Genomic DNA, 13,073 nt, shown 5'->3' with positions numbered 1-13,073 from the left:
CATTTTTCTTTTGATAGTAAACAGTTCAGTTATGTTTATACTAAATCTACTATTTCCGGGCGGAACATTAATCAATTAGTTGTTTCCTTGTATTTCCTACACTTGTCCTTAAGTTTTTTGTTGTGATGACTAGACGCCCAATGAGATGAAGCGCACACAGATTCAAAATTATACGTGATCTGAGTAAGTGTGACCTTGGACGATATTATTCAAAAATATAAAACAAAAAGCTCCTAGTCTAAACCTGGGAATTGAACTTGAGCACACGTGAGGAGAAAACGAAACGATTAAAGGTAAAATATGGACATAGATCTGGAATAAAAGATCGATTTACAAACAAGTTTTGAAACTGCAGAGGTTTGAGTTTGTACTTGATTAGATTCCTCATAATTCTTCAATAAATACTGTGTTTTCAAAAAGTCCAGAATACAATTGTTCATTATTCTAGTAACTTCGAATTTTCTACTCAGACCATCAAATGCAGCCCTACTTAACTTTTTTCAAAAACAAATGTCTTTTTGAATCATCATGGAGAAACCTTCAAAAAACCAACATCTCCCACACTATCTTCTTGGGTAACTTCTTAGAAATGGTGAAACCCTTCTTCGGAATTCCAAATAACCTCACCCAGAATATTATTTGACTGTGTTTTAGAAATATTTCATCGATGGATTCTCTGACAATGGTATCAAAATGTGGAGGGAGCTCTTTGGTGATACTGTGAAAGTTTATCTAACCTTTAGTTAATCTCATGAACCTCATTATTATTAAATGATTTTAATGGTCTATATTTTTTCAGATCAATCGTTTCCACTCTTCACGCTATTCACCGAAAATGGAGATGAACAGCTCTCCGTCACGCTTGGTAGTGAAGTTAGTATTTTTTATGAAGACAATGAGGAACTTCCTGAAGAAAATAATCTAATTAATTTTGAAGCGACAGTAGATGACGGAGAGTAAGTTAAACTATTATTCTTAACGTAATTATTACAAAAAAACGTACCTTCCATACACTATTGAGAAATTGAAGTCTCTAAGATATGAGTATATAAAGACATAGACTCAAGCATGGTCAATTTCTACCTATAGAGTATCATCTAAAGCCAGGGATATTGCTAGTAAACTTAGCTGAAATGAAAAAGATTTATAGGTCTTTTGAAGGCTATGTGCGAGTTGTATTTCACATTGGTTGACAATTAATAGCAGAATGCTTCTGTGGACATAAACATCTATGAGTACTTTCCTCTTAAATCCACAATAATCAAATCTGTGACCGCTGACATTTTCATTCCAGTAACGTGAGAAGACTGTAACTGTTGTAGGGTTCATATATTGAATGTAAAAAATTAGCAAGGAACGGATGAACACACTGTTTACACTACCACTACACCAACATTTACACAATTACTCGTACACTGTTTGATGCGCTTTTCGATAACCAAATTATCGTCTGAGAGAGACTGAATGTAAACTAAAATCTGATAACTTGACTTATCTGTTTTATACTGAATTTCTCCACCAATAAAACTTTTCCCGCGAAAATTAATTCCAGCCGTAATCTTCACATTTATTAACTATATAGTGGACTTTAAGGCTTATTTAAGCTTTTCTTTAATTTAGCAATTTCAATGCTCTCAAATGCATCCAACAATTTATTATTGGATACATTTCTTAACAATTTTAAATTATTAATATTTATGTCATGACTTTGACTGGCAGCGTGATCGGCAATACTAGATTTTCGGGTACGTCCATATTTTAAATGAGCTATGTGCTCTTTAAACCGGACAATAACGGATCTCTTAGTCTACCCAATATTCCTTCCAATACCTTTGTATAAACCGGAGAAAATGTTTCTTGTTTTTCATTTTAGTTTGGAAAAAAGTCTTTTATAATAAAAGTTGAGTACATTCTCAATAAAGGTCCTTTCTTTTTGTATCTCTCGAAGTTAAGTGGAAAGTGAATTAAACGATGTATCAGTAGGAAATAGAGACTGGCCATCTTACGTTGGATATCCAACTTAGTAAGGAACGGGCAAGAATTTTAAGATTAAATATAAGAGAAGTCGGAGTCTTTTAGAACTTTTTAGAAAAATTCACTGGTTATCCTTTGAGATACTGTAAAAGTCTCAATAGTTATAAGATTTATTACTTCAAATAGATACAGTAATAAATGATTTGATTATTTTTACCGATGTTAACTTGATATACTGTAATCTAATAGATACTTTGGATGTAAGGAAAAGTCAAAAATATTCTCTCATTCTTAAAGCTTTCAGAAGGAAATGATGACATTTTTTGGCGAAAAATGATAATGTGACAACTGTGTCCTTGGGAATAACAAGATTTTCATTATAGTGAAAAAACATTTGTTTAATAATTAATTTTTTTAATGAAAGAATCACGTTTAGTAAGTTATCAGCCACTCAATACATACACAATACCACACAATACATGTAGAATAACTACATGGACATTCTCGGTTTAATAGCATTTAAAAGTGACTTGGAGGCGAATATCGTCAATTGAATTGATATAACAAAATATTAGTAATTATATATAATTATTTTTATTATGACAAATTCTTATTTCAGATGGCACAGAGTGGCATTTAGCGTGAAAGGAGACTCTATAACGGCCATCATCGATTGTCATCAAATCATAACAAAATCACTATTAAGACCACTGAACTCAGAGCTCAGTACTTCCGGTGTAATTAATGTAGGATATCAAATGGCTAATGAAGGATATTATAAAGTTAGTATTTGGAATTCTTTATTCTATTTTTATAATTTTATATTCAATGTATGAAAGCTGAAATAATAGGTGTACCTAAATGAGCATGGCATTAGAGTTAAAACCGCTGTTTTCTTCAATTTCTTCCTCTGTTAGTTTTGTACCTTATACAAGATACAAAAGTTGTACTCATTGTATTAAAAAAAAGTTTAATCTCCTGTACATGTACATGTTCTCTCAGAAGATCAAAAGCAGAAACGCTTAGAATTTGATCAACAGGCTACAACTAGATTGGAGAATATCGCAAATTTTCTAAATTTCATAATGTAGAATAGCCGAAGAATGGAAAGTGATTGAAATTAAAAAATTTGTTATTGTTTGAAAGAGAAAAATTGAGAGGATTTGTCAATTGACAAAATGTATTCAATATATTGTTTATTATTCATTTTGTAAAAATTTAATTGTTTCTAACCAATTTTTGTTTGAAACATTTTCCATTCAATTATGTGAGAAAGTTAAAACGGATATTTATTCATAATTTATAACAAAAACACGTATTTTCGAAAGGCAAATTTCTACATTTATATCAATGAATCAAACGTGTAATTTTTCGTGCTTTTACGTCTTCGCACGGATTTTGGCCGGAGATCTTCTGATCATTTTATGCGCTAGATTTTATTCCCAAAGGAATACGTTGTATATTAGCAGTTATTTAACTGCAAAAATATAAGCAAAAACGTATATGATATTCATTAGATATGATTAATATAATGGAAACTTCAATACATAGGGCAGTCGAAAACGACAACATTAGTTATTAGTCTAGCATAGAAATTCCTTATCATCCATTTTTCCAAACTAACAACCTTTTGAAGGTTAGCGCTTATTGATATAGATTGAATCTATGTTCAAAGATAACTTATTTCAGAAAAACAGAGCACAAAAGTTTGAAAAATAATTTTTATTAAAATTTCTCTCTATTTCTGTCAACAACATCTTACACTCAATTTTATTACAATATTATTACAATATCACTTTGTTATTAGGGAGACATTCAAATGATCAAAATTATTCCAAGACCAGATGATGCTTACGAAATGTGCAAATCTTATGCACCTGACTGTGTATTTTCCGTAACTAATTTTGGCGCAAAGGTTTCCATTAGCTTTAACAGAACAAACAGCGCAAATGTCGGATATGAACTATCAAGAGAAACAGAAGGTAAGAATAATAATAGTTTTCATCAAAATAAACGTAAACAAAACGTTTATAATAAATGATGGGCATTCTTAACCTCCGTATACGGTTCAATCTTCACCCAACTGAGTGAACTGTTTTCATTTTGCGTATTTGAACAGCATCTTAAAACCATTTGTAAGTTGATCCCATATATATCCAAAAAAATTGATAAGGGGAATGGTCGTTTTACCGCAACAGTAGCTTTTAATTTTAGGTGATAATGATACAACACAGGTGCACAAGCGACTTGTTATTATATGTTGTCATACACATGGTTTTTTCTCAGTCGAGATAGTCATACTATACTGTTTTCTTGTGAGATTAAAGATATGCAATAGTCTTTGAATATCATCTTCATTTACTACCTGCAGTACTTCTGGGTGGACTGAGTAACCTAGTAGCACTGTTACCGGTCCTAAGCCCGGAGAAAAGAGAAGGGTTCAGGGGCCAGGTTAACAGCATACCCCCCAGAAAACTGATAACTAGCTCAAAGTACCGATAGAAGGCATCAGATGATTCTATATAATTTTAGAAAAAATGAGAGTTGACAAGAAGACAGGTACCTAACAATTTCAATTTCGGAAGTTACTTAGGTATTGAAAGATAAAACACAAAATAAAATTCAATGATTCTAATTATACTTTTTTGTATGGATATGTCATTCTAAAATTAAAAACACTTGTACATTCATTCTTATACATGTTAGTTAAGTTAGTAGTGTAGTTATATGTTTGTTTATAATTTAAATTTTTTATTGTAACTTGAATGTAGATACTATTTGATTTTATAAAGCTTCGCTTCGACTTAAATATAATTAAGAAACATTTTTTAAATTATATATTATCTTTTCATGTTGGAATGTTGAAGGAAGGTTTCGCAATATACATATTAGAATATTGAATCTGCCACCTTTCCCTCTAAAGTGGACACTTGCTCTGTTGCTAAAAACTGTAGGGTGTTATCGTCATTATGTATAATTTTTGAGACGATTATCTTTGTCAACGCCGTCTCAGAGCTTTCCATACAGTTGGTTGCGGTATACCAAGTCCTCGGTTGTTTTGGTAGACAACAAAGCTTACTTCTACGACTGACATGGTCGTCAGATACACGCGACGGACAAGCTCTTTTTCTTTTGAACAAATTTTCAGTCTGTTGAAATTGCTTAATGGATTTTCTATTTTGTGATGAAATGCACTACAATTTTACCAATCAATTTTTGATAACTCAAACGAGCAGAAAACATTGTGCTCCACAGTAAGTTATTTGAAACTAATAAAAGGGATAATACCGCGAGGAGAGAAATTTTGAATTGAGTGGTGTACAAGTTTAAGTGCCCGTGGATGTTTGGAAACTTTCTCTGTTTATAGCTACAAATATTGTTAATTTTGTACTATACGTATTTTAAAAAATACGTCTATAACTCATGAGAATCCAGTATTTTGCAGCAGTTTGGACAATCACTTATTGTCTGTTCAATTAAAAATGAACTTTAATTAATTTAAGCATATATGTTTCAGATTCCTCAGGAGTTCATCTAGTATCAAGTGAAAGAGAACAAAAAAATATATTTGGAAGCATGGATAATTCTTTGTTAGAAGGAGGAGGTAGCCTACAATTGAATCGAGAAAACGGATTTAATTCGATAGGAGTCAGTCACATGGTTTCATCATCTGAGATCGAAACTGCTACTCTGGCAAATATTGATGTTCCAGATTATACTGATACAACTGAAAACAATGAGAGCTATAATACTACAGATGAAAGTTTTGTTGTAGAATTAAGTACAATTTCACCAAATTTCGAGGTAAGTGTGTTAAAATGGAGACTCCACTCTGTTTAGAATAATCCAATATTGGATGTTAAAAGCAAATCATTTTTCTACTAGCATCATACTAATCTCACAATTACACTGTCTGACACGCATTTCTATAAACAATGTATCGTTTTCAGAAACCGTGGGTAAACTGAGAATGTACACATAGGTTTACCATCCCAATAGAGGATAAAAATGTATTACTACCCATTTGTTATTATATTGTATATTAATTTTAAATCACTTATAAGTTTCCAGATAGTGTTACTTCTCCGATAATTCCCAACTCATACGGTATCAGAGGACCCCCTGGCATCAGAGGTTATCCCGGACCTCCAGGACCTCCGGGACCTAAAGGAGAGCCTGGTAGAGATGGAATTTATGGTACACCAGGAATACCCGGACCGCCAGGACATGTTTTTATGATTCCGGTAAAGCTTACACATAATCAGTAATTCAAACAAAGATGTTGCTATACCATAAGCTACAAGTATGTACATAACCTTCTTGTTCATTCTAGTTAAACGCACAAGGAAATGAAAAAGGACCAGATACCCAAACAGAAACTTTTAGACAACTACTTTCACAACACATGGTAATTATAATATTTGATCAATAATATAACGAGGAATAATAATTTCGGTTCTTCCTAGTAGCACTCATTTAATAAAGTACAATCTACATAATATTTCATTCTAGAAAGTAACGTCATTCGTTCACTAATTCGAAAATGTAGATTCCAGACGACCATGACTGTTTTGTTTTTTACTTTCGAAGAAGAAAAGCTACAGTGTGTAGCACTCGTGGCGAGTATCTGAAATGATTGATTCAATTTTGTTTTGGAAACCCCGATTTTCGAAATGAACCCGTCCTATTCAATTAATCGTTAGAAAAGACGATACATTTAAATCATTTCCTACAGGACTAAAGTCAAATATAGAACAATTTTGATTCATTTAGGTATGTAAAAATGAATATCTAAATAGGCTCGCTGGACAGGTTCACTAACAGTGAAACAACTATTGAATCGAGTTTCTTTACTAAAACGAAACGGATTGGAACCATTTTTAAAAATTTTGATTTTAGGCGATTGTAAGTGAATTACTTATAAATTACTAACTATAACGAACGAATAGATCGCTTTACAAACAGTTGCAAAGCCCGTATAAAGGCAAAGGAGGATGATATGGGTAATAAAAGGGTGATGTTTATAATGATCTGCCCAAACTGGGAACTATTAATTGTGTCAACAACTGTGTAGTTCCGACTTTGTCCCGTAGACCTATATTCACGTAATTTCTCTGTTTCTTCTATTGTTTATAACTTTAATATCCCGGCAGGAGACTCTTCCTCAGGAAGTGTTATTCGGCCTCAGCTGGAGTATATAAATAACTAGTACTCAGATAGAGTGAACATTTAATATTAAATTGGACGCCACCAGTTTTTTAACGAACGTTAAAATGAATAAAAAAGGAGGAAAAACTGGAAACACGTTGAGAATTAAATTAATAATAAAATCTAAACAAACTAAAACTATCCCCGGACGTAATTATCCGAATCAATATTTATTGCTAAGAATAATAAAAAAAGTTTCAACTCACATTGACTAATCTTTAATTATGTTATTAGAGTTTTTCCAACCAAATAAGCCTTAGTTGTATTTTCATAAAATTTCATTTGTAATCTTTATAAATGGCAATCATAAACAAACATCTTTCGTATTATTTGATAAAAATAAAAAAATTCAAATCTCATTATCATTATTTTTTCAATTTACATTTGCAATTGATAAATACAGCTGTTTGAATCAATGTTAAAGATGTCGATGAGAGGCATTGAAGGCCCTATGGGACTCACAGGTATTCCAGGTCCTCAAGGTCCGCCCGGTCCACAAGGTGCTAAAGGAGAGCCAGGGGATAGTGGAGAGCCGGTAAGTTCCTTATATATTCCTATTACTAATTACATTAAATTCACATAGTTCAGTGAGAGACAGATTACATATCAATAGTGAACGATGCATTGAGGATATTTTATTTTTTAAGATATGGTTGTTAAAAACTCCATGATTAAGGCTTTTGATCTATAGCATTAAGAAATACGAAAATTTTTTAGGGTTTGCCAGGTATAAGAGGCATCCCCGGTCTCCCTGGTCGAGAAGGAAGAAGAGGTCGTGCCGGTGGTGAAGGAGAAAGGGGTATACCTGGACCTATGGGAGCAAAAGGTGAACAAGGTCATATTGGATTGCCAGGACTACCTGGGGACAAGGGTGAAAGGGGATTCACGGGAAATCCAGGCGAAAAGGGTCATGCGGGCCATGATGGACCACAAGGAGAAGAAGGGCCCGCTGGATCTCCGGGATTACCTGGTGAAATGGTAAATATAATTTCAGTTATATTGATTTAAATCTACGAAATGAAAATCGTAATTTTCAGTTTGGTTGTTCTTCACACTAAAATACTACAATGTTTTCATTTTATGTTAATAATATTGTGTGGTCATTTTAACAAATTAGCAAAACTCAAAATAAACTTTTTTTCATTTTGTAGGGTCCCAGAGGTTTCACTGGACCTAGAGGTATACCCGGTTTGCCAGGAGTCGCGGGAATTCCTGGAATAGAGGGACCACCAGGAAGTAAAGGTCATCCTGGTCCAATCGGACAACCTGGCCAACCGGGACAACCAGGACCAATTGGTGCTATTGGTGCTCCTGGACCACCTGGCCTACTAGGACCACCAGGTTTAACGGTAAGTTGTACACTATGATAATAGAGATATTCTTTAGAAAATTAATAAATTGTATTAATCTATAGCATTTTCAACTTCATAAAAGTTTCTCATTTTGTTATATATATTGAAACTTTTTAATAAAACCTTTCTCGAGAGCTTACTTACAAGTTTAGAACTGAAATAATTCACAAAGCTGTTTCTAATTAATCTAGAAAGTGATCTCCATTCATTACTTTTAACTATGTTTAGCTACTGAGTTGAAATTTTTGGAACAGTTGGTGATATACATACTGAACACAGTGTTTACACTACCACTACACCAACACTCACAATTACACTGTCTGATGCGTGTTTCGATAACCAAGTTAAATGTGTTCAGTATGTTCAGCTAAGAGCTGTTTTTACTTTCATCTATTATCGTAGGATTTAGAGATCTTCAACGTTATCTAATCTATCCCAATATACTTTTGATTCTAAATCTCCTCAGCTATTTAGGAATGCCAAAAACTAAAAGTGCTGATGCACACACACACACCCTTACTAGAGTGAGCATCAGGATTCGACCTGATAACGGGCACAGAGCTACAAAAATTGCCATTGATAGTCAACAGAACTACAACAAAAATATTCAACGCAATAATTATAACAGGATACTTGCCTAATTATTGAAAAATTGCCAAAAAAATGATGATTCAGAACCAGGTAAACCCGCAGAAGTCTCGTCGTACCATCCTATTAACTAACTACCAGAGCTCTCTAAAGTTTTTGAGAAAATGTTCATAAAGAAACTACATGAAATTATCCATTTAAATAACCTAATTCAAGATTATCATTTCGGATTCAGAAACAAACACGTACACAGGGTAGTAAATCAAATATACAGAGATCTCGAGGGGAAAAGATATTCTTAGACATATCTCAAGCATTTGATAAAGTCTGGCATTTGGGGCAATCAAAAAAAACCAGCAATATGAAAAGTACTGAAGTCTTACTTAAAGATCGAACACTTTTTATTTGAACACCAAGATGCATCCACAAAAATACAACCAATTCAAGCAGGCGTCCCTCAAGGAAGTGTGTTAGGATCTACACTTGTTATATACAGCTGATATGTCTACGACAAGCTTACCACCGTAGCAACGTATGCGTTTCGTAGAAAACTTTAAAGGACGATACAGTTTTATTCAGTATATACCGAATAAACTGGTGAAGTATGACCTAAAAATGTTTGTATTATGCGACTTTAAAACTTTTTATGTAAGTAATTATTAGTGGCAATATTTATTGTGGTCCACAACCAGAAGGTCCATATAGGAAATCATACACACCAGATAACAGATTGTTTGCTGCAACCACGCAAAGGAAAGAATAGAAATTTGACATGCGACAATTGGTATACAAGCTACCATTTAGACGCGATTCTTTCAAAATATAAAACAACAATTGTTGGAACAATGAGAAAAAATAAATATTTTTGGGTTCTAAATTACTGTGTCATACGTGCCAAAAAAAATGGAGCATATATACTCCTTTCCACTATGCATGATGATTCTGCAATCTAAATCTATCTCGAAACAAATAATCCGGTGATTTTTATGAAATATAATTCCAATAAAGGAGGGGTGGTTACAGTGGATAAAAAGTGTCATACGTATTCTGTGTCCAGGAGAACAAGAAGATAGACAAATTTTATAAAACGCGAGGCACAAAAATTTAGAAGACTTTTCCAAAAGAATTATCTATATCACTCATGAAGCCACATCTTGAAGAAAGAGCAGAGATATTCGATGTTCGGCTTGAAGATGAACCACTAGCAAAAATACGGGAAAAGTGTTTTTCCCGCGGAATGCATAAAAATAGGGTGAGAATGGTGAAGTGTCATGTATATGAAAGATCGGTGTGCAAAAAACAGGCAAATACAGTAATTTCTGGTCCAGAATGCAACAATAACGGAAACATCACAGATGAAATTTAATGTATAAATGTAATAAGGTATAATTTGTGTAAAAATGGATATTTTGTAAATTTTTTTATTTATTCAAAGATTTTTCATTAGTTTTTATAAAAAGTTTTGATGGTTAAAACTTAAAGTTTTAACGTTTTAAAGTTAAACATATTTGTTCTTATTTAACTCATTTTCATTTATTGTTTTGGTGGTGTACAAAATCAACCGTGCATGTACTTGTGTTAAAATATTAAGCACATGTAGTTACATTAAACAGTCATACTAAATCCTTTTCCTTCTCAAGGACAGATTATATAATAGATGAGGTTTAAAAAAAAAGTTTATAGAAAAAATATTGACACTCCAGAAGTGATTTACAAGACTCGCAGGATTCTCATAAAATATCACTTTCAGAACTTGTTATGTACATTGTCATTTTTTTTTAATAAATAATTTTAATTTTAAGTCTCTTTTGAAGAAAATTAGTGTTTTCAAAACTAATTTCTATCAGAAAGACACCTAAAATCAAAATGTATAAGAAAAACATTTGAAAATATCTAAAAAGTAAAAAGTAGAATATTTTTTTTATAATTATATAAAAATTGGAATTTGTAATTATAAAAACTCAACTTAACATGCTTTTATATTTATTTCTGGTGTGACCCAAAATACAAGTGAATAAGGAGGTATTATAATATATGGGGTGATGCTTTCTCTTTTTGGTAAAATTTTTGGTAATTCATAACCAGGCAGCATTTTCAAAATTTTACCATTTAAATAAACTTCTTTTGAAAATAAATTTGTTGATTGTAATTGAAAAGCATAAATGTATTTCAAAGGAGAACTATTATTTACCAATAATCCTTCTATTCTAACCTTTGCTGGTATTTTATCCACATTACTTCCAAAAATAACTATAGATTTTATTTTTTCATTTTTTAAGCAATGCACATACAGTCTTACTTTATCATTTGAAATGCTATAGTAAGGTACAACATTACCACCAACCAACTTTTTATATATCAAACTAATCCACCAATCAGGATTAGGATCATAGTTTTCATCTAGAAGAGCGTAATGTCCTTTAAAAATAGATTGTCTCATCACAACTTCTATACCCATTTTTGCGGCCAAACCTAATTTATCTAGCCATATAAAGGTTCCAATAAATGTATCTGATAAATTGGGTGCTCCAGATCCATAGGCAGATGATGTTTCTCCCAACCAAATAGATCTGTTACTCATTATAGTAATTTCTCGAACTTTATTTATCTGATATTTCAATAAATCAAAAATATCTGGATCCAAAAAATCTTTTGGTTGTGCTGTTTTTCCGTTCAAATAATATTGGTGCCAGGTTATTTTATTTATACTACTCCCGATATTTTTTACAAATTCTTCCAAATATATTTCACTTTCTTTGTGATTATCTTGAGGTCTTGTAACGTCAGGTCCCACTAATAAAGATTCTTTGTACTGATTTTTATTTAAAATCGATCTGAGAGTTTTGAAATCTTCAGCCAATTGTGAGGCATTTACTTCTTGATTGAACTTATGTTTGAACGAATTTGGTTCATTGCCCAATTCCCAATTTACTATCAACTTATTCTCATTTGAAAATTGGATCATAAGTTCAGCATTTCTATAGTCCCACGAACCATTCTGAAATCTCTGCAATGCATTTAGTCCGAAGAATAAATCAGTAAAAGTTTGTTTTGAGAAGTTTGTTAGCTTCAACCAATTATGTGCACTTAAGGTAATGTTTGGTGGGTTCTCACAATCAACTACTTCTTCTGAATGCACATTTTCAATTATTTCACTTGTTTTATTGTTCAAAGAAAATGTCAATTTGTCTCCTCCACTACCACCAACACGAAAAAAGGCCGGAGATAAGTGTTTCACCATTTTGATTAATTTTTCATTAGTCATATCAAAATGTTTAAAATTTTCTGCAATTACGGCATCATCTAGAGCTATACTTAAAAATTTTGAGCTAGTTTTAAATTTTGCAGCCTTAGAATTATATATGAATATAGTTTGTACTTGATCTTCTGTATTGAATGTAAGCAATGAATGAAACACTCCATATATAAATGTTAAAATCACTACAATTAATGAACAAAACTGTATCACCTCCGATCTTTTCCTAATACTAATGTATTTGTAGTTGCACATATTTATTATCTATATATTTTTATACTCCAATGTTTATTGTCTTTTTTGTGGCATCTTTTCAAATTAGGTTACACAAGCGAGTCAAATAATTAGACATTTAACAATAATAGTAAGAATTTCACATGAAATAGCAGCACATGTTAAACTTCAGTTATTAATTAAACTAAACAAATAAATAATAAATTAGCCAGTTAACAGATATAGAGAATCTTCTAATCCCAATATCACAACTGATTATTAAGACTACCACAGAACATATCCTAAGGGGTATAGGTAAAGTGTTGCCACAATTTAAAAGCTGAATGTAAAAATTGAACTAGAAAATGTACTAGATTGTACCAACTTCAAACAAATTTAATAAAATTATAGAAAGATGTATAAACATAAGTTTAAATTAAATTTTTTTTCCAAAAATGTTATAGACTGTGTCAATTATTATT

General features: G+C 32.0%; 2 protein-coding genes across 2 annotated transcripts in view; one reads left to right on the top strand and one right to left on the bottom strand.

Moving 5' to 3' along the window:
* Positions 1–13,073, top strand: part of LOC130442536 (collagen alpha-1(XI) chain-like) — a 29,813-nt gene that overhangs the window by 3,015 nt on the left and 13,725 nt on the right. The window contains exons 4-12 of the mRNA XM_056776712.1: positions 800–956; positions 2,594–2,756; positions 3,782–3,956; positions 5,492–5,778; positions 6,039–6,218; positions 6,308–6,382; positions 7,607–7,717; positions 7,900–8,160; positions 8,334–8,531. Of these exons, the coding sequence (XP_056632690.1) occupies positions 800–956; positions 2,594–2,756; positions 3,782–3,956; positions 5,492–5,778; positions 6,039–6,218; positions 6,308–6,382; positions 7,607–7,717; positions 7,900–8,160; positions 8,334–8,531 (1,607 nt within the window). The remainder of the gene's footprint in view (positions 1–799; positions 957–2,593; positions 2,757–3,781; positions 3,957–5,491; positions 5,779–6,038; positions 6,219–6,307; positions 6,383–7,606; positions 7,718–7,899; positions 8,161–8,333; positions 8,532–13,073) is intronic.
* LOC130442605 (heparanase-like) lies at positions 10,530–12,898 on the bottom strand. Its single transcript, XM_056776882.1, has one exon. It carries the CDS (start codon positions 12,631–12,633, stop codon positions 11,089–11,091), a length of 1,545 nt encoding a protein of 514 aa, XP_056632860.1. The 5' UTR covers positions 12,634–12,898; the 3' UTR covers positions 10,530–11,088.

The sequence above is a fragment of the Diorhabda sublineata genome, chromosome 1 (assembly GCF_026230105.1).
Source record: "Diorhabda sublineata isolate icDioSubl1.1 chromosome 1, icDioSubl1.1, whole genome shotgun sequence".
Lineage (NCBI taxonomy): Eukaryota > Metazoa > Arthropoda > Insecta > Coleoptera > Chrysomelidae > Diorhabda > Diorhabda sublineata.
Note: the sequence above shows the minus strand (reverse complement) of the source record. Positions and strands in the feature narration are given on the sequence as shown.